Source organism: Eumetopias jubatus, unplaced genomic scaffold, assembly GCF_037043125.1.
Source record: "Eumetopias jubatus isolate StellerSeaLion01/CBP00866 unplaced genomic scaffold, mEumJub1_p1.0 scaffold_7, whole genome shotgun sequence".
Classification (NCBI taxonomy): domain Eukaryota; kingdom Metazoa; phylum Chordata; class Mammalia; order Carnivora; family Otariidae; genus Eumetopias; species Eumetopias jubatus.
The window spans coordinates 105,116,741-105,138,530 of NW_028274813.1; the positions used below are offsets into that span (position 1 = coordinate 105,116,741).

The 21,790-nt window shown below is 51.3% G+C and overlaps 2 protein-coding genes across 2 annotated transcripts; one reads left to right on the plus strand and one right to left on the minus strand.

Moving 5' to 3' along the window:
• Positions 1 to 3,156: 3,156 nt before the first annotated feature.
• Positions 3,157 to 5,853, plus strand: SLC51B (SLC51 subunit beta). Its single transcript, XM_028100322.2, has 3 exons — positions 3,157 to 3,253; positions 4,167 to 4,257; positions 5,606 to 5,853. Exons 1-3 carry the CDS (start codon positions 3,157 to 3,159, stop codon positions 5,802 to 5,804), a joined length of 387 nt encoding a protein of 128 aa, XP_027956123.2. The 3' UTR covers positions 5,805 to 5,853.
• Positions 5,637 to 19,344, minus strand: RASL12 (RAS like family 12). The gene is made up of 5 exons (XM_028100321.2): positions 19,113 to 19,344; positions 16,931 to 16,987; positions 11,343 to 11,416; positions 10,450 to 10,640; positions 5,637 to 7,792 (listed from the first exon to the last, which is right to left on the minus strand). Exons 1-5 carry the CDS (start codon positions 19,213 to 19,215, stop codon positions 7,417 to 7,419), a joined length of 801 nt encoding a protein of 266 aa, XP_027956122.1. The 5' UTR covers positions 19,216 to 19,344; the 3' UTR covers positions 5,637 to 7,416.
• Positions 19,345 to 21,790: the final 2,446 nt, after the last annotated feature.

Consider the following 21,790-nt stretch of genomic DNA (forward strand, 5'->3'; position numbering starts at 1 on the left):
GATCTACAGATCAAGTTGGGAAGAACTGCGACATCTTATCAATTCGATTATTAAATATCCAAAATTGGACGGTTGTCTCAAAAGGGAAATACAACATACACAAACATTTAAAAATACATGCAAATACATCAGATATATATTCAAAATATACATACATTAAAAAATATAATTACATGTGTTGTTTCCATGAAGATAGTGTATACTCATGACAAATGTATACAATACAGAAATGTTCCAAGTGAACGTCCCACGTGTCTAGGCTCCATCCCACTTCCCCAGAGGGAGTCAGTGTTGGGTAGCTTGACCTTCACACTCTTTTCTCTGTGGATCTGGGGGGGGGGGGGGCTCTGCATATGTGACAGGAGTCTACGGCCAATGTTACTAATTAATCCAGATGCTCCGGCCTCTGAGACTGTACAGAAAATCACAACCCTTCTTAACAAGGGCTCTGGACAGACAGTTGGAGCTGGAATAGCAAATCACATAGATTAGCCATTCCCGAAACTTTGTCCTTCCATTATTCTACATATATTCGGTAAGTCATGAGTAAGTAGGTAGTATGCAGCCAAGTACCAGAAAGTCTAAAAAAGATCTTTCTCCCTGATCTTCCATCTCTATCTTGACACACAAATGATGATTCATATATAAAAAACTTAGCTCAGTATTATATTTGTGTTAACATATTTTCCCTCGGGGCTCCTGGGTGGCTCAGTTGTTAAGCGTCTGCCTTCTGCTCAGGTCATGATCCCGGGGTCCTGGGATCAAGCCCCACATCGGGCTCCCTGCTCCGCGGGAAGCCTGCTTCTCCCTCTCCCACTCCCCCTGCTTGTGTTCCCTCTCTCGCTGTGTCTCTCTCTCTCTCTGTCAAATAAATAAAATCTTTAAAAAAAAAAAAAGAAAAAAATATTTTCCCTCAAAGTCTATAGATGCTTCTTCGGTTTTCTCAGAGCATTTAGAGTTGGGAAAACCTCTGATGTCAATCCTTCTATTAGTACTTTGCTTTTCTGTTTGGCTGTTTGCCATGCAGCTGTTTTGGGATGTTCCTGGCTGAGCCTCCAGAGGCTATTACAGAAGGCATGTCAGAGTAGGGGCCCTTGAGAGCGTCTCGGGGACCCTCCTATTCTCTTTCTGCTTTTGTCATTGTTATTAGTGCCGTGACGTTTTCATGACTGATCTGCTCAAAACTCTTCTCCAGTTTTATTTCTTTAGTTACTCTCATTTCCATTCCTGCTCCCTTTTTCCTCTTTCCCCCAAGGTACCTATCCTAATGTGTGTAATGTGTATCTTTTTTAAAAATGTGTTTTTGTAAAATATGTATTATTTTGTGTGCCTCTTTTGAATTTTCATAAATGGTATGGCATGCCCCCTTATGATCCTTGGGCATAATTTCTTTGGGATACACACACACACACACACACTCAGGAGCATGTTGCTGTGTTGTGGGGTGTGCATACTTACTTTTGCGCTCGAGATGGCTGCCTGTCTACACTCCCTCTGTTAGTACCTAAGGCTATAACCCCAGAGCCTCACCAACACACAGCATTATCTACCTTCCAAACCAAGTTCATCTAATAGATGGCAAGTACTATTTTTTTCTTTTAATTTGCATTCTTCTTTTTTTGTTTTTTTTTTTAATTTTCATTCTTCTGATTATCAAAGAGATTGATCATTTCTTCATATGCTCACTAGCTTTGTGGGTTTCCTATTTTGTGAATTGCCTGTTTACATCCTTTATCTTTTATTAGGGTTCCTGTCTTTTTCTTGTTAATTTGCAAGAATTCTTTGTATACTCTAGATATCAGTCTTTTCTTGATTTTGAGTATCGTAAGTATCTTATCCCAACTGGAAATGTGTTTGTTACTTTATTAACGGTATTCTTCATTGAACAGATTCTCTTATTTTCCCTATTGTTTCCTTTTTTGTTCTTCAGAGAACCCAGTGATTTGCTTAGACAAATTAACCAGAGGCAGAGCCAGATGAGGGGCCAGCTCCTTGGCTCTCAGCCCAAGGCTTACTCCCCATGGCCTGCTGTCCTCAAGCCGGGAGCCCAGAGCAGCTGGGAGAATCAGCTGCCACAGCCTGGCCCTGGCCTGGGCACAGACCTGGGCTGTATCATACAGTAGCCTCATGAGCCTACTGAGCACTTGAAATGTGACTAGTCAGAACTGAGATATGCAATACGTGTAAAATCTACATCCAATTTCAGAGACTTGGTATGAAAAATGTAAAATATCTCAACCATTTTTATACTGATTATATTGAAATGAGAATATTTGGGTTATGTTGGATTAAAGGAAATATATTGCCAAAGTTAACTGCACCTATTTTCATTTGAATGTGGACAGTGGGATGTTTTAGGTTAAGTAAAAATAGTACAGGCAGTACGAGAGTATGTCAAGATTTGTGGCTGTTTGGGGACGGACTGAGGTCTGGTAAACACTGCCGAACCGGCTTTGTTTTATAGGAACGGGAACAGGCTCAAATTAAGGAAGGGATTTATCCAGGGAGCATGAGTTCGGGTTCTTGTGTGGCGCCCGGCTCTCTGGCAGGGTGCTAGCCAGTACCTCTCTCTGGCATTTTCCTATTCTCAGCTTCGGATCACAGGTGTGCCCGTGTCCAGGAGAGAGACTGACAGGCCTGGCCCTGGTGGGGACACAGGGGCCTGTGAGATGGGCTGCCACAGGAAAATCAATGGGGAGAGGTGGCACAAATTCGCTAAGGAACCAGGGTGACGGAGGGCACTGGGCTGCAGAAGCGGGCTGGGGATGCTGCGCGGGCAAAAAACGAACAATGGTCCCTGCAAGGGTCCCATAGCTTGTCAGTGACTCGATCCTGCTCACCCCCAGGTCAATGCTCTTCTCCACACCTAATGAATCTTACTAAAGACTTGAGTGACTCCTACTTCGATGGTTTCTGCCTCTCCAGATTCCACCTGCCGTCTTGGTCCAGTAACTGTGCGCCAGAGGAGAGCTGGGTTTGGGCAGTAAGGGAGGTCAGTCTGGGATGGGATATCGGGTCACGCTCTCTGCTTTGTTTCCAGGGCTCTTCAGGGCTTTGCCCAGCGGCCGGAACCTAGGAAACCAGGAGGGCACCTGGGGAGCCAGGAGACCTAAGGATTTCGTTGGCAGAAACATATCCCAACCAGGAGCAGGGGGCATGGACCACAGTGAGGGGTTCATCCAAGCCCCAGCTGGTACCACGGTGCCTCAGGAACTGCTGGAAGAAATGCTTTGGTTTTTTCGGGTGGAAGATGGTAAGTGGTGGGGCATCGGGGAGGGGGGGATATGTGCCTCAGCACAAAGAGTGGAATCTAGCTGAAATCCCCCTCCTCCAGTACCGGCTGCACATTTCCCCCCAAGATGGGGATTGAGGCAGAGGGGGGTCTTAATTCCCAGAGGGGTCTGGCCTCACCGCACCCTCTTCTCAGGGCATGGTCATTCATTTTCTCCATTTATCAGATCATTCACAAATATTCATTAAGTTCCTTCTGCGCACTGGGCACCATTCTCAGCAGTGGGCTTACAGTATGAATGAAGCACAAAAGTCTCTGCCCTCCGTGCAGCACACATTCTAATGAGAGAGAAAATCAACGAGACAAACGACTAAAATGCAGAGCATGTGGGTGATGAGCAATACGGAGAAAAATTAAGCACAGAGAGGGAAGAGAAGGGTAGGTACCACGGTCAAGGAAGGCCTCACCAAGAAGCTGACATTTGAATAAGGGCTTGCAGGAGATGAAATGATGAGCCCCACAGATTATGTGGAGGAAGAGCATTCCTGGTAAGGGGAAGAGCAAACGCAATGGCTCCGGGGCTGGATCCTGCCTCATTTTGGTACGGTGTGGACACATCTCAGTATCCAAATTCAGATTGGCCACTTTATGTATTCTCTGTTGGCAGTTGTTGGACACAGTTTCACTGCCACCCCTTCCCCCTCCCCTTAGATTAGGGCTTCTGCAGAGCAGAAATTGTCCTTCCCTCTCCCCCTCCCCCACACTGGAGGTCCCGCAGGGCAGGGGCTCATCTTCCTTAGTCTCTACAACACCTGGCTCACAGCAGGGGATGACTGATGCCATGAGCTGAGTCTGAGCCCGAGCCCCAACTGTTAGTGGGCCTGAGGGGCACCCAGGCTCTCCTCAAGGCTCTGTTCCACGTGTCTTTCCCCAGCATCTCCTTGGAATTATTCCATCTTTGCCCTGGTGGGCGTGGTGGGCGTGATAAGCTTCGTCCTCCTGGGAAGGAGCATCCAGGCAAAGAGGTGAGGAGCTGGTCTGGGGGTGGTCTCTGGGGGGTGGGGGACCTGCCCTCCCAAGGGAAATCTAGGGAGCGGTCATCTAGGGGTCTTGGCCAGCCACCCTTTGGGACAGCAAAATGCAGCCTTATGGAATTTACACTTTGGTGGGGAGACAAGTGTAGTTTAGAGTGACAGATGCTCAGTGTGGGAGATACAGAGTGTGTGGGAGCACAGTGGTGGGTTCTGGGGCCTTCTGGGCAAAGAGAGAAAGGGAGAGTGGGCTGAGGAAGCCTTCTAGACTGAGGGACAATAGGCACCAAACTTGAGGTGCTGGAGGAGGAGGCCTGGCCCATATGGCTGTGGAATGTGACGTGGCATGGGGGTGGAGGGAGGGCAAGAGGAGGGAAGGACCCAGAATGTATGGGTCCCAAGGAATTCAGGTTCTAGCTCATGGGCATTGGGGAGCCAGAGAATGGCTTTGCACAGGGACATGAAAGGCTTGTTTTAGCAAGATTAGTCTGGATGTAGGCTATAAAATGAACCAAAGGGGTGTAGCTCCTAAAAATGTGACCTTGCCTTTCTTAACCTGTCAGGAAGCATCGCCCTCAGCAAGGTCAGCTCAGGGACAAAGTGGCTGTCCATGGGAGCAGCAGACACTGAGCTGCTCCCCCTGTGGCCCGAGCAGATTCTCTGGGCAGTCAGCCGTTACCACAGTTGGGTTCCTCCACAATGGCCAGGAAGCCTAGGGGTACCTTAAGTAAGACCACCTTCGGAGGGAGGACACTTGGGGGAGTTACTGGAAGAAAGGTTGGGTCTCGAACACCAGCTTAAGGACATGGGCAGTGGGGAGCCACTAAAGGTGCTTGACCTGAGGAGTGATGTGTGCACACTGAGGTTGTAGAAACATGACTGCTGTGTGTGGGCTGATTTGGAAAACCAAGCACCTAGAAGCAGGAAGATTAGTTAGGAACTTCCTGAAGTAGTTTGGGGATGAGGTGGATGAGGGTGGGAATGGGATAGCAAGGACACAGAACCCAGAGTCAGGAGACTTAAATGCATGTCCAAGGTGCGTGCATCTTTGACGTTTTTGAACCCCGTTTCACCTGTAAGGGGAGCAAGGGGTGAGAATAGTTGAGCTCATGGTGGCAATGAGGATTTGCTGAGATGATACACGGACGAGAATAAGCCATTTCTCTGCCAAAAGAACACCAAACTATCTTGGCTTTCTCCCCTAACAGTTCCCAGGACTGCCTACTGGATTTCTTCCCCGCCCCCCCAACCCGCTAATCTACTTGGGAGCCCGTCTTGCCCCCAATCACTCAGTACCCCAGCTCAGAGAACCCAGATTCAACAGTGTTTTCTCTCCTCCCAGAAATCAAAAGCTCCTGGGGAAAAACAAACCAGAACTCCAGGACTTGGCTGAGGCTGAAACCAGAGATGACAATAACCTGAACATCCTAAAAGAGACTTTGCTCTCAGAAAAGCACAATTTAGCCCAGGTGGAAATTGAGTTAAAAGAGGGAGATGCGTCACTGGTTCTCCTTCCAGACCCACAAGAATCGGAGACCTAGTAAGAGTTCAGAGCCCTGCCCCATGGTGCCAGCAGATAAGATGAACGAACTGCAATCAAACTAATATTCTGTTATGGGATGGGGGGGAAGAAACACTTTTATTAAAAGGCTTCTGGAAGTGGGCATTTAGAATTGCATAGTTTGTTCAAACGGCCGTGTCAGAACACACAAGCGGCTTGGAGCAGGAGCGAGAAATCCATAGCCAGCCTGTGGGTCAGGAAGCCTGGCTAGGACTCCTTGTGTGGTCTTGAGGAGTTCACAGCCTCCCTCTGCTCTGACCTCAGCTTCTCCATCCACAGAATGGGGCTGAAGGCCGGGTTAGAACTGTTGTTCTTAATCCAAGGTCCTAGAATTGCCAAGAACAGGATTCCGGGCTCAGAATCCCCTTCACACCCCTTTCCTCCTAGCAGAGCCCTCTCCTTCACCAGCATATCTGCTGAGGGCCCACGAGAGACTTCCTTTGGGCCAAAGGCCCCATGGTAAAGAGAGTTAGAAAACTATGGAACTCCCCGTGCTGAGAATGGGATCCCAAGAGAGTGTCTTGATCCTGTGTCTGAGCCACAGTGTTGTTGTATCAGCTGCAGTGGTGACCCCAAATGATGTATGCAAAAAATTGCTTTCTGAACCCCAAATGCCTTCGCTTCTATCTTTCAAAAGTGGACTTAGAACACTCAGACCCACTGTCGAAGGTACTGGGTCCTGCTAGACTAGACTACAGATGGCCTACTGTGTTTCTACCTACGAGCCTCAGGCCAGCTAACCATGCCCACTGGGTGTCTGATAACCCCAGGTGTAGGCTCCCGGGAGTCCTGGGCGCTGGTCACTAGAGAGAATGACTTTGTTCTGCAGCTCTGATCATTAAACTTCAGGAGGCTGGTCCTGAGGGTCTGTGGAGAGAGTCCTGAATTTAAGATGGGAAAATAAGGGGGCACTGTCTCCTGGGGGAAGAAACATTGCAGGCTCCTTGTCTCAGATGATCCAGAGCTCCCAGTCCTCAGCGAAAGGTAAAGTACAGGAAATAGCCCTTCCTGGGAATTTTGCTTCTCACAGCCTGTCCCGTAGGATTATTTAAACCGTGGGGTTTGTTGCCTGGGGCATCTGTGAAGTCAGAGGACAACAGGAGGGCCAGGCTCAACGCCCCCCCACCCCCAACTTGTAGCCGCTCTCTGTCCTTCCTGCCCACCAGGTGGTGCTAGGACCTCAGGGTTGCTCCTCCTGCAGGGTGTTCTCGGGCCTACACTTAGGGACCATCCAGAGCTGTCCCCTAGGGGCCACATCTGGCCTGGCTGCAGCTGGAGCAGGAAGGAGTGATGGCACCACGATGGACACTGCAATTTCCTTCCACTTCAGGCTGACCCCAGGTCTCTGGGTTGCCTCAGTGGCTATTTCCCTTCAGGGTCAGGGAATGCAGTGGCTACCATGGAAACCAAGGCCTGGAGCGAGGAAGAGCAGCGTTCCTGCCTGTCCCTCCAGCTCACACAGTGAACTGGGTGTCCGGGACATTACTTGGTGCTGGAAAAGGGGTCAACTGTCCGCCAGACGGCCAGGGCTATTGACCAGTCAGAGGGAAAGCCCCGCCCAGCTGCTGAGTCCAGGATCTGGAGGGGTGCCCTCAGAAGATCTTGAAGCCCTTCAACAGGGTCAGGGTGGGCGCCTTGCGCTTGCTCTGGGCCCGGGATGACTTCACAGTGACCAGCTTGGCCTGGGCCACGGCAGGCATCTCCTTCAGGCTGACGGTGGAAAGTGTGTTGAAGGTACAACTGGCCAGCCCATGCCGGGCGGTGAGCGGAGCCTGGTGGGGCAGGGCCCTCTCCTCAGAGATGAAGAGGGGCCGGGGCAGGGAATGCTTCTCCAGCTCCCGTCGTGCCTCCCGCACGGCCTCGTGGAAGACATGCTGCACGTGCTCAAAGTCCAGGCAGGCCGAGACCTCGAAAAACAGGCACCCGAACTTGCCCGCCAAGGCGGCGCCCTCTGCCTTGGTGACCTGCCTGGTGGGGAAGCAGGGCGAGGCAGGGTCAGGAGCGAGCGTCCAAGTCGGGGAGGCCCGCGCCTACACTCGTTTCCCCACTCATGGGCTTGGTGACCTGCAGTCATCTCGTGAGTACGATGGGATAATGACATCTGCCTCGCAGGGTTGTTAAAAGAATTAAGAAAGACCATTTGTATCGTGTGCCTGGTGTAGTACGTGGCACAGAGTCCGTGCTCAATAAATGGTGGCTGATGTCACCAAAGCAGAATTTAGGAACAAAGCGTGGGCAAGGGAGCAGCTTACTGGCTAGACCCTGCTTCTGGCTGGAAGAAGATGGTCATTCCCAGCCCTGCCTCCCTCTAGGCCAGCATGGGTCCTTGGTCAGGAAATGAGCCACCCTCAGCCCCAGCCCGTGGGACCAGTTCCAGAGAAAGGCAGCGGCCTGGATGGAGAAGTGTGAGACCACAGAGGAGGGGAGGGTGAGGCGCCTCAGGATGCCTGCGGTTGGCAGAGTTCTCAGGGCTCAGGCGGAGAGTTGCCTGCTCGTCCGAGGGAGGGGCAGGGGAGAGCAAGGGTGACGTTTCACAGGAAGGAGGAAGAGAAGGGGAGAGAGAACAACACCTATTGTCAGCTTCGTCCTATACCCTCTTTCCTGACGGGATCGACTATTTAACTGGGGAGGTCCTGGAAGCTTCTGGCCTGAAAGCCATGGGAATCAAGGTGAGAGGAAAAAGACTGGCTCTTGGGTGGGTCAGATGTCCAGAAGAAGGAAGGGGTGGGGGCACCTGAGGCTTTGAGGCCAAGGTTCCATTGGCTGAATCTTGGCGACCACCCTGCGCTGCCATTCCTAGGGACAGTGGTACAGCCCATGAGACCAGTGGGTAGTGATGAGAAGAGGTTTCTGAGCCAAGGTCAATTTGGCAAGAGCAGGGGTGCTAGCAGTGGGCTGGCTGCCCGGGGGGAGTATCAGACAGAGAGTGACTGGGACAAAAAGGGCCAGGGGCAGAGTATCTAGACTCCCCACCCAGGGCTGGTGTCCTGCTTTCCTGAGGAAACCTAAGCTCACTGTTTCCTGAGGAACCGTTCTGAAGAAATACTTGATATTATTTGCTTTTAGGGCAACCTTGCGTCTAAAAATTTCTCAGTGTGGGGGCTTGAATTCATGGATTTTCAGAAACTAGCACCCCATGCATGCATACATGTGTGTGAATGGGGGAACACAGGCATGTCACATGATCCTCTCTTGTTCTGTTGCAGCCTGGTGACAATTTTCTCAGTGATTTGGGAACCACTCTCACCCACAATTTACCATGTAGCTGCAAGACAGTCATGGGAGATCCACCAATGCTCAGCTACAAGACTGACTGCGCATCAAATCCTGATCCACTACCAGACTGGATCAAAGAACAAAATGAGGGTAAATGGCCACAACTTTCCTTAGAGAATTGAAGCTGCTCTGGCTGAGCCCCATAATCTTTGTTATTTGCTCCCCAACCATTTTTAGACAATGCCTGTGGCAAAGACTAGGACCAAAACAGTGGTCTAGGTTTTCCCCTCATACTGAAGATAGATTTACCACAACTCAGTCTTCTGACCCCTGTTCCAGGCACCGTGGGCTCTACGATTCCTCAAAAACCACCTTTCGGTTTTAAGATCACACAACTTCCTTCATTCCCTGGGATGGAATTTGTCTTTGTCTGAGGGCTTGATGGCCTTTGAAGTCTCCTACCGTGGCCCCTCTTCATGAGACTGCACCTCCCTTTCCCACTGCCCATCTGATTTGTTCTGCAACAAAGGTCCCCTCCTGGCTTATCGCAGCCAATGGGCCTTTGGGGTCTGGGGAAGCAGGAGTGATTGGCCATGAACAGGGAGGGACAGATGGAAGATGGGTGGAAGGCGCCAGATGTTGAAGGTGGACAGGCCACATAGGACAAATGTCAGTGTTGGGACAAGGGCAGTGGGATTATTCATCAAGTGGGAGCATCGTGCTTTTGGGGGCCAGGCAAGCAACTCAAATGTATGGAGAGAGTGGAGGAAAGCCATGGGGAGTGGTAAGGCCTGAGTCAGCTGGAGAGGGCATACCCCTCCTCAAAGCATTCCAATTCCAGGTCTTTTAAAATACTGTGCTCGCCAAGCAAAATGCTGCAGTGTTTGCTGGTAACCTGCCCTCTGGCCCAGTCGGCTACCTCTAATTCAAGTCCAGCCCATTCTAAGAGAAGCCGCCCTCAGCACCGCCAACGGTTGGAGTGAGCGTGGGGCCATGCTTGGGTGAGGTGAGAGCTGGTTGGACCAGACCAGACACCTGACTCAAGGAGCCAATCACAGCCTTTCTTCTCAGAACTGGAATTGGGCACTGAATAATAACCAGCCAGCTATGGGGAGTGAGGACGGAACGTCATATAGACAGGCAAGAGAGGGTGAGGCTGAGAGAGACCACAAAGCCCCATGAGGATGGAAGGAGTGGCTTTCCTGCTTTTAGCGTCCAACTCCTGTGTGGGCCAGAAGCTCTTCCCTTCCTGCCCTGGCCTGTCTGGAAGGCCACGCACACTGTACCCTTTAACCTAAGTTTGCAGGGATTACTTTCCTTAGTAGCCCAATAATCCCCGATGATGACATGCAGCCTTTCCAAATGAGGACAGCGGGCTCCAGAGAGGAGGACACCCCGTCCGCGCTCACCTGTACTGGGCCATGTCCAGCTTGTTGCCCAGCAGCAGGGCAGGGGAGCTGCGCTGTGTCTCCTTGGCGTGCAAAGCCAGCAGCTCCAGGTAGCTGCTGCTGTCCTTGAAACTCTGGCGGCTGTCCATGCTGTACACCACCAGGAAGGCGTGGGCCCAGTTCAGGTAGCGCTCACAGTTCCTAGGGGTGTCCTGGGCAAAGGAGGGAAGCCTCGCTGGGGGTAAAGGCCTTCACCTGAGCTGCTCCATCCCCACCTCCCCACTCCCTGGGTCTTTGTATATTGTTCCCCAGCAGGGCCCTTTTCAAAGGGGCACTTCAGTGTGGATTTGGCTTGGTGTGAAAGGAGGCATTGTCTCGGGAGCCTCACTCCCGCCACCCAGCCAGAGGCTTGGAGACCTTGGCCTCTGGGGCACAGAGCCAAGACTCTGGCATGGCTGCTACGAGACCCGGCTGTCCCTGGGCACTGCTGGTTTGGGGTCAGGTTGATGGTGCCCCTGGGCTTCTGAGAATAATTGGTATCTAGTCCTGGCAGGGCGTGGTGAGGACAAAGGGGGAATGTGTGTACTGAGGGGACCTGGGCCGGGGGGGGGGGGGGCTCTGCGTAAAAGTGTGTGCCCCGTCACCGTATGTGCATGAGCATCAAATCCCAAAGCAGAGGATCTCAGAGCTGACGCCAGCAACCATCAGGTCTCCCCAGGCCCCGTCCCATCCCTCCTCCCTTGGCAGATGAAAAGATTCAGGTCCAGAGAGGTCAGTGCCTCATTCAGGGTCACATAGCAAACTAGAGCTTAACAAGTTTACAAATTCCCATCTGAGGGCTCCACTCTGGGAGCAGGACTTCTCAGGAGGGTGCACTGACTCTCAGCTCTCCATGGGTAATGGGGGTAATTTACCGGGTCTGCAGTATCCATGACCCTCAGGTGGACAGGCTGGTGGTCCACTGTCTCCTCGGAGCTGTAGGTGTCCTCTGCAACAGATGGTCAGCCAGGTCAGAGGCAGGCCAGCCAGAGCTCAGTGGCAGACTGGGTCTGAGTCCCAGCCTCCCTGTGCTAGGCCCTGGGGGATCTATTCTGGGGCTGGCTGAGTTGGGACAAACTGGAAAGGCCTTGGCTCTCACCCAAATGGAGGACACAGACAGAACCTCCCACCCAGGAGATGCTGCTCTACCTGTCAGGACTCAGAGCATAAGAGGTCAGTCACAGAACACGCCACAGGGGATGGGACTGTGTTCTGGATCCACCCACCAAGCCTACAGGATGGAGTGTGTGGCCCACGGGCTTGGTTAGCAGCAGAGGCCTCTGGAGTCACACTGCCAGCCCATCCCTCCCAAACCCCAAGCTTCCCCACCCTCTTCCCTCTGACCACAGTACCTGGCCCGCAGGAAGCCCCCAGTGGGAGAAGGGATGGGGAAAGAAAAGCACACAACATATGGTGGGGTGTGTGTGTGTGTGTGTGTGTGTGTGTGTGTGCGCGCGCGCGCACGCGTGTGCGTGTGCGACTCCATTCAGAGGTCCCTAAGAAGGCTTACAAATAATTCTTATCAAAATAATAGCAGAGAACTCTAGTGTAGTCGAATATTTTAGGTTGGACATGTGGAATCAACACCCAACTTCAGCTACCTTTTAGCCATGTGACTTGGCCATGTCATTGCTGTTCTTTTGAGAATCTGTTTCCTCCCTTTACAATGGCCTGCCTCTGACCAGCTCTGTTTCCTGGGTGGCTCAGTCGGTTGAGCATCCAACTCTTGATTTCAGCTCAGGTCATGATCTCGGGGTCCTGGGATCGAGCCCCGCTTTGGGCTCCACGCTCAGTGCAGAGTCAGCTTATCCCGCTTCCTCTGCTCCTCCCCCCCCACTCTCTCTCTTTCAAAGAAATAAAGTCTTTTTTTAAAAAAAAAAGTAAAATAGGGATAACATGATAACACTGGCCAAAAGTTTTCCAGATTTTACTCTGTGCCAGGCACTGTGCTAATGCTTGTCCCCGTACCCTCACAGGGCTGCGTGAGGACTGGATGGGCCCCTAGGCATGGGGCCTGGCCCACCATAAATGCCTGGTAAAGGACAGTGGGGATTGCGGTGCTCCGAAGTTTACAGGGCAGGTTCACATTCCTAGGTGATTTTTTTTTTCTTTTGAAATCATTTTAGACTCATGTGGATATTGCAAAATAGTACAGAGAGTTCCTGTGCGCCTTTCCCTCTGCTCCCGGCAATGTTAACACCTTACATAACCATAGCACAGTGATCAAAAGCAGGAAATGGACATTGGTTATATACTATGAACTAAACTGCTGACCTTATTTGGATTTCATGAGTTTTCTTTTTCCTTTTTTTTTTTGGTTCTTATGACCTCAAACCTGAGAAAGCGCAAGTGGCCAGGCATGCAAAGAGGACCTCATTGTCATATTGGCCATCATTCTCCCTATCTCCAACCTCCCCCTATGCCACTGGCCCATGTGTGTGAGTGCACTTGGCCGTCACCTTTCCCTGGGTGCCCCCGTGCCCCAAGTGACCCCAAAGAAGACCTCTCTGGGCAGAACTGGGGCTCTCTATGCCTTCCTCCACCACCCGCCCCCAACCCTGGCTGAGTTCACAACCACTTGTCTCTGAGAGCCCCTGGCAGTCAAGCCAGGCCTGGACACATGCCAGGTCTACTAGCAGCCAGCAGGAATCACAGACAGCTCCCATCCCCAGCCTGTTTGGGGACTTGGATAAATAGCTGCTCTTATTCAAAGACAAAAAAAAAAAAAATCTAATGGAAAATATGCCCCAAACGTTTAACTATATTTGGTGCAAGAAGAGCTGCCCCTAGATGCCTACATCTTGTTCAAATTTTTCTTTATTTTTCTGCCAAAGTTGCCTGATGTACCCCTTTTAGTTGCTCCACACCCCCTTCCCCCACCCCCAAACAGGCACTGCATCCTCAGTCCAATGAAAAATATTAGCCCAACGTTGGTCTCCTGGGGTTCCTCACAGCAAACAGCCTTTCAAGGTTACTGTTAGCTCCGCTGTAGAGAGATGAAGCCCAGAGGAGGAGAGAACTTACCCACTGCCACACAGCACCCCATCAGTGGAAGGAATGTGAACTCGGGTCTTCTCACCTGGGCTACCTCTCCATGGGGACCCCCTCACCTTCTGCTCAGGGTACCAGCTGACCCTCTAGCTCTATGTCAGCAGAGCGCAGGGAAAGAGCAGAAGCTCCAGTCTAGGTGTGGCACATGCATGGGTGAGCTGGGGGAAGCCTCGCAGATCAGTTTTATCCAGCTGCCTCCCTCTTGGCAAGTGAGGTGACTGGGGATGGGGGGGTCCTTTCCAAGTTACAGGAATGTCCTGTCTTCTCATCACCAAGTCCTGCTCTCCAGGGCATTCTGGGGTCCTTAACCACATGGGTTTCATAGCTCCTACTTCTAAATAATATTCTGAGGACTTGCATGCTGAGAGAAGATTCTTTTCATAAACTATTTTCCCGATTTATGCAATAATAATCTTTTTAAAGGTGGTAAAGGTGCTCTGATCAGAGTGTGTGTAGGATGATGCCTCAGAAATGGTGCCCATATCCTTGCTGGAGCAGGATGAGGGCAAGAGAGGTGAAAAGCTGTCATTCTGCCCTGGGCAAGCCAGGCGAGGTGCCCCCAGCTCCTCTGTGAGGGGATGCTCTCCTGGGGGCCCCTGCCCCTTCATGGAGTGCTCAGCACAGGCATAGACTTTCCATTGACACTGATTCTCTCAGCTACTACCAGCTCTCCCAGCCACAGCCCTTACTCAGAGCACAGGCTATTGGCCCCATCTTCCAGATGGGGAAATGGAGGCTCAGAGACACAGTGCCACACAGACTTCTGATTCCAGGCCCTCAAAGGCATAAGGCTGCCCTTATGGGAAATCTGCTGGAGTGGTACCCATCTTCCTTTGTACCTGAGGTTCTCCATAGGCAAATCACTGAGCCCTCTCTGCCTCAATATCTTTACCTGTAAAATGGGGATAAAAGCTGGAACTCTTCTTTAAAGGTTAATACTAAAACCAAAATTCAATCTCATGTTTAAGAGCATCTATGTTGTGCCTAGTATCGCACTCCATGCTAGAAATGGGAATGAATAACGCAGGTCTCCACACTCAAGAAGCTCACTCAGGGTTCAAAGAAGACCTTTTGAAAAGAGAAGGAGCTGTTTTATATGTCCCGGTAGCTAACTCTCCCCTTGGACGCTCAGACTTTTCTCCCCAGAAAGAAAGGCTCTGGACCCGGAGACCCCACTATTGCTGTGGCCAGCCATGGGATAGTGGCTGGAATGTTCAGACGGTAGGGCAGAACTCCCAAGGAGTGGCACTGGCCTCCCAGGATGCTGAAGGAGAGCGTCTGGTCATCTCTCCAGCTGACAGGCTCTCAGGCCAGGGCAACTGACCACCGTGGAGCTGTTGCCCACCACCCCCAACCCCGGACAGCGTGACCACGCATTCCACTATCAGGTGAGAACTCCAAAATTACTCAATCAGGAAGCCCAAACCACCACTGCACAAGGCTATTCTGGGGGGACCCTGCAAGAAGGGCAGGGATTGGGGGTAGGGAGAAAGACACTTGGAGGCAGGCTGCCAGAGAAAATACAGGATGGCCATTTAAATTTGAATTTCAGAGAAACGGCTAATATTTTTTAGTGTAAGTATCCCCCACCTGAGCTAGGCAGAATTTGTCTTTTGAGGAACCATCCTTGGAAATCTCCATGTTTCCTTCCCCAACTCCCCTGCTTGTACGCCTCTCCTTCCCACCCCCTCCCCGTTTTCAATTCCCCCACTCCGTCTGATTTCATCTTCTGGCCTCTCTCAATGCCTCCTCTGGCCAGCACACAATTACACCCTGTGTCCCACTCCAGTGCTAATCAAATGGGGTCCCCTCAGACCTGCTGTATGACTCTGGCCTGGAAGCCTCAGCTCCTTGGGCCTAATTCTTCCTCTGTAGCACCAAGGGGCTGGGTTAGAGTACAGGTGGTCAAACCAGCTCTGAGAAACAAACTCCTTAGGGACTGTCAGTGAGTCAGCTGCCCTGTACTCTTGACTTAACCAGGGGACCCTCCCCCTCTGCTTTCTCTGCTTGACACCCTGGGGTTCTATTTAAGATCACCTGGGAAGAAGGGCTTCTGCTACTTAGGGAAAACATTCTAAATAGCCCTGAGGTCCCTTTCTGCTCAGACACTGGGATTCAATATTCCAGCCTGAACTGAGGGCCCCAACGGGCTCAGGGGAGGTGTCACAGTGCGTCCCATCAGAGGCCTACTGCAGGTAATGCTGTAGTGCGGAGTTCCCAGTCTGCGCCCCATAGCCCTGCGTTTCCTGGGAGGGTCCCCAGGGGTCCCACAAATGCTTTATTGGAAAAAAACAATCCGAGACTGTAACCCCCCTTTTCAAAAGGCTAAGCATATCCAGACACTCCTCCTCATTCATCCTACTGTTAGCTGTTTCTCTGAAATTCAAATTTAAATGGTCACCCTGTATTTTCTCTGGCAGCCTGCCTCCAGTATTTTTCTCAGGAACAGTTTACAATAAACAAATGTTATAAATGTAAACTTTAAGGAAAGAGGAAGGAGGGGCGCTTGGGGGGCTCAGTTGGTTGGGCCTCTGACTCTTGATTTCAGCTCAGGTCATGATCTCGGGGTCCTGGGATCGAGCCTCTAATCAGGCTCTGTGCTCAGCAGGGAGTCTGTTTCTCCCTCTGCCTTTCCCCCTGCTTGTTCGTTCTCTCTCTCTCAAATAAATAAAATCTGAAAAAAGAAAAAAAGAGGAAGGAAAACTGAACATGCGTTGAGTGTCTACTGTAGATCAGATACTAGGATAAATTTTTTACATCCGTTATTTCTTTAATGCTCACAGTAATTTTCTGAGATAGGTATCTTTATGCCCATTTTACAGATGAGGAAACAGAAGCTCAGAGAGATTAGGTTATTGCTTCAAGGTTGCACAGGCAGTAACTAGCAGAGCTAGGGTTCAAACTTAGCTCTGATAACAGAGCATCCTTTCTTCCAGTATACCATGATACGGCTATTGAACGGGACAAGTTTTCTTGTGTGCTTCAAAAATGGGTCAGAAGCCAGTACCACTAGAGAATTTCTCTCAAGTGTTCTGTCCAGCTTTTTTGGAAAAGTACGAGTGACCATTTTGAAGAATAACACTTAATGGTTATAGACGTTCTGCTATGTTTTGTGTTTTTTGTTTTTTTTTTTAAGTCTCACCATACCTCATATTTTAGTGCAAATCAGCCTCTTGGTTCTCTTAATTAAGCCACTCCCCCAACCCCAGTTGTCTGGAGTGGGCTGTGGAAGGATGTCTTTCTGGCACTTACACCATTTTGTCCCATGGGCTGAGTCATCCTGGTGGCACCTCCCCTTTGCCCTCAGATGATGGATCCTAGTCAGGCCTGGACCCACCACAGTGTAGGCATGTGTGTTGTGGGGGACCCAAGTGGGACACAGTAGGAGGAATGAGGAGGAGTGGTTCCTTACCCAAGTTGGGGTCGTATTCGCTGATAAACCTCCTGGTCAGAAACTTCACGGTCAGAGCTGCAGGAAGCAGAAAGAAGTTGGCTCAGTCTCCCCCTGCCGCATCTGGCTGCTGGCCCTGGAGGTTGCCCCTCTCATTTTAGGGAGGTCTTATCTAGCCTCTGTGACTGCTGGCTGACACTAAGCTTAGTTCTCTGGGGGAATGAGTCTGGGAGCTGAGGAGTTGGTTTGAGAAGCTCAGCAAAAACCAGAAATATGGGGAACCATGCCCCTCCAGTTGCATCCTAGCTTTTTTTTTTTTTTTTTTTTTTTTTTTACGGCAAGAAAAGCCATGAGAGGCAAGCCTAAGGGGTGTTTATAAAGACCTGAACTGGGGGTACCTGGGTGGCTCAGTCGGTTAAGTGTCTGCCTTCGGCTCAGGTCGTGATCTCGGGTTCCTGGGATCGAGCCCTCAGTCGGGCTCAGCGGGGAATCTGCTTCTCCCTCTGCTCTTCCCCCTGCTTATGCTCTCTCTCATTCTCTCTCAAATAAATAAATACAATCTTAAAAAAAAATACTCAAACTGAGGGGTCCAGGAGTCATGTTACCTTAGGGTCAGCCTGGTGAAACTCAAACTGAAGGGAGATATTCCCCACCCTGGTCAAGTCGTGAAGATTCTGAAATGTGGAGCATCTATTCCGGTTTTGGCTATAAGCCAAAGAGTAAGAGCTGAGTTGATCAGTCTGTGATCCCTGGGAGGAGTATGAACACTCACGTCCCAAGTAAACACCCTCCAGTCCTTGGCCCCCTTTGTCTCAAGTCTTGACTGTCTTGGGCCTCAGGGGTGTCCCGAAGAATGTAAAACCTAAAATGAAGTTCTCCCCAGGTGGAATTCATTAATAGAACTCTGATTTAGTTCAGAATTTAGCCACATAAAGCCCAGGGCCAGCCAACTATTATGCTGGACTCTTAAAAAGTAATGTGACATTTTAAAGAAAATCCTTAAAATTCTTTCCCAGGGTTCCTAACAGTGTCATTTTGCAAACTACTACCCAGGGAATACATACTTTAAAATTTAAATTCCTCCATTCATGTAGTCACTGGCTAAACTGTACCAATGACAGAGCTACAGACACAATTTGATTTTCAAAGGGAAGAGGGCAAATCTTTTCTGTAGGAAAACATGATTCAGAGTCCCCTCTCTGAGTCAGGGGGCTGGTTTCAGAAGTGGAGAGTAGGATCCCAGCGAGTCTCAAAGAATACTCGGGGGGAGGAAACTCATAGCTAACAGCCCATGTTGGCCAGTCACTAATGGCAGTAACTGTAACACAGCCAGCCGAGGAGCCCCCTCTGTCCTCCTACCTTCAGCCCCCTGGGACTGTGAGTGGCCAGGGGGCAGGGGTGAACCCTTTCTCTGGGTCTCTGCCTGTGGTGACATCGTCCGCCCTACCCACCTGGGCTCCACCTGGGTGAGAGCTGCCAGGAGTGGTTATGGCAGAGTTCAGAGTTGGCAGAAAGGATCTCAGTGGCAACCCAAGATCTTGGTTCATCAAGAACAAGTCCCAGGCACCTGGGACCATAGTCCAATGTGTTTCCAGAAAGTCACGAGAGGGGTCTGACTTGAAACAAATACATTTGATAAGAATGCACACTTTGTTCATTCTATCCCGGGAATTGGGGTGAGCCCCTCCCTGGAAAATCCCAATAGTCCAGTGACCTCTACCACCTCCCTTCATCCCCAGCCTAAACCGAGGAATAACAAGGCTGTGACTAAGCTCAAAGGGGCCTAGGCTGAAGATTAGTGCCTAACAGGTCCCTTTGGTGCTAGTCACCAGAGCTGACTGCTGGCCCCAGGGAGAGGAGATGGAAGGTGCTGAACAGCAAGGGAGAGATCAGCAGAGGACCAGGAGACACAGAGACAGGCAGAAAGGAGAGATACCTAGTGTCACAGACACAGAAGGAAAGACAGGCGAGGAACCCAAGACAGATGAGAGATGGAGGAGCTGAGGACAAACTAGAGAGAGAGCCAAGCAACAGAGAAAATGAGGCAAAGAAAATCACGCTGTCTGACCCAACCCACCTGGGTGCAGGAAGCCCCCAAAGTCAGTGGGGGAGCCTGCCTGCAAGCAAGTCCACAGCGTCCACACCCGCTCCGTCTCTCGGGTCCCCACCCAACCCCTTCCCTTCCGCCCCCCACTCAACTCACCGGACTTGCCGGCCCCACGACGCCCCAGGATGGCCAGATTAACTTCGAGGGGCGCGCTCTGCGGCCCGCTGCCCGCGCGGGGTTTCCCGAACACCAAGGACATGGCGACGCTGCTGAGAGGGACACCGGTTCTTGGGAGAAGGGCCCTGGGCAGCGTGCCCGCCCGTCGGGGCCCTGCCGAACGAGCCGTGGGCTCCCCCCGCGCTCGCGGACTCGGCCCCGTCGATGTCCGCGCCCGGGGCCCGGCGTCGAGCGCCAAGCGGGCTGCGTTCCCGAGGCCCGGCCCAGCCCTGCGGGGAGGAGGAGCCGGTGGAGGCGGGCGGGAGGGGCCGCCCCTGAGAGCCGCCACACTCCTTGTAAGGGCTGCGGGAGCCCCCCGCGGGGCCCGCTCACCCCGCTCCCCACGCTGGGAGGGAGCTCCGGGCTGGCCGCGCACCCCACAGCTGGGCGCCGCCTCGAGGGCCGGACGCTGTCACCGCGCTGTCACCGTCCGGAGCGCCCCCGGACCCTGCAGGGAAGGACAAGGACGGGGAGAGGGAGGCCCGGGGTAGGGGACTAGAGGGGAAGGATGTTTCCAGCCTTGTCTGAGCCTCCGCTCAATCTCTTCGCACCTGCAAGAAAATCCAATCCTTCCTTTGTTCTACCAAGCAGGCCCTGCCTCCTCCTCCGGGAAGCCTGCCTGGTTCAACTCCCAGGCTTGTCCTTTCTCTAGGTCACAGTCACAGCCAGCTCAGCCTTGGCACACAACTTCCCCCACCACATTACCCTGCCCTTCGGTATGGGGACTCTCAGGCATCATTGCAACCCCCAGGCAGAACCCTGGCTCCTGGGAAGGAGCCTTAACCAACATTGCACGGTCAGTATGGGTCCAGCTTCAAGAAACTTAACCCATCTTAGATTACTGTTTTCTCCTTGATGGGAACTAATGAGTTGCATGTGTTTGGCGCCTAGTGTGTAAATGGGGTATTTTATTCTAAACCCTGGCATTCTCTTTTGCCTATAATGATTCTAAGATTGGTGGATGAGCCTGGGAGGGGTCACCTGTCATTTCTTTTGGGACCCAGGGTAAATCTGGTCATGATGGACACAGAGCAAAGGGCCCATGTGGGAAACATGGACACTTAGGATCTAGTCCCAGCTCTTTCACGAGGTCACCCTGGGCGAGTCACCTCACTTCTTTGAGCATAGGTGTCCCCATCTATAGCACTAAAGGAAGGGAAAAATAAATCCAACTTTCCATGACGTGATTCAGGCCTAATAGAGAGTGACAGCATCAGGTCTGAGTACTGTCTAGAACCCAGTGGAGCCTCTCTTTTGAAATATACTCCAGGGCTAGAGTGGGGTAGGGCATGGGAGTCTCAGAGACCTCTCACTTCAGCCCTTCTCCCTCCAACACCCCCCAACTCCCCCTCCTTGCCCCAGTTAATCTACCCACCCACGTGAAAAAGAAACCATGGAAAGCCAGATCAACAAGCAGAGAGTCTGGGGGTCAGAGCCTGATGATACTAACTTCTCAACCAGGAAGGAAAATTATTTTCTGGGATAGGACGGGAATACTGACTCAGCCTAATTGTATTTGTAGGAGATAATGCTAAACCAGCTGTGTTATTAAGACTGTAAAGTGTTGGGAAAAATTTGTTTAGATTACACCCTCAGGCCAGAATCACTCACAGAGCTAATGCCCAAGGGTTTTCCTTTGAGTTGTAGGTGGGAAAAAAGTGGGAGTCAAGTTCCAGCCACCTTCGTGGGCTGGCCCCAGTCTTGTGAGGACAGACTGGTTCTGAATGGGGTTTATCGGGAGAGGACCAATCTCATCAGAGAATTCCTGGAGAGAGGGTAAACTGTGGAGCTCCACAGGCCCAGCTGGGTATAAACTTGGGCTCTGTTATGGCCCTGCTTGTGTGAGGCTTTAAAACTTTAAAACTCAGACCAGGGGCGCCTGGGTGGCTCAGTCGTTAAGCGTCTGCCTTCAGCTCAGGTCATGATCCCAGGGTCCTGGGATCGAGCCCCGCATCGGGCTCCCTGTTCCGCAGGAAGCCTGCTTCTCCCACTCCCCCTGCTTATATTCCCTCTCTCACTGTCTCTCCCTGTCAAATAAATAAATAAAATCTTTAAAAAAAAAAAAAAACTCAGACCAACCAGTAGATGGGCACTGCAAGGAGGTAGTTTTGAGCTTGGTGTGAACCATCTGAGCTGTCCCTAGTTACAAGGGACTGTTTTAGAGGAAGTGAGCCTCCCAACATTGAAGGCAACCAAGTGGGTGACCACTTCAAGGAGGCGTTGTAAGGAAACTCCATCATGACTTGCAGGAAGGGATGATGTAACCCTTAACTCTCGTCTAGGTCAGAGATTTAAACTAGTTACCAGCTGGTTACTCAGTCCCTCAGCCTTGACGGCTAAGTGTCCAACGTCTGCTCCTCCTATGAGGCTTGGGAGGAAAACAGTGCCAACCTCACAACTGCAACCAGTCCCTTTCCCCATCCTCAGTCTCCTCATCTGGGCTGCCTGTCCACCCGGAAGTGCCCATTGTGGACCCAAAAGACCTTTGCAATCAGCCACTTATTGTCAGACCATGGAATAAGCTACTTTGCTCTTCTGGGCCTCAGTTCCTCATCTTTAAAATAGGGATAACATTAAGGGTTAGAAGAGAAGATATGAAAGTGTCCCAGAGTTTGGTC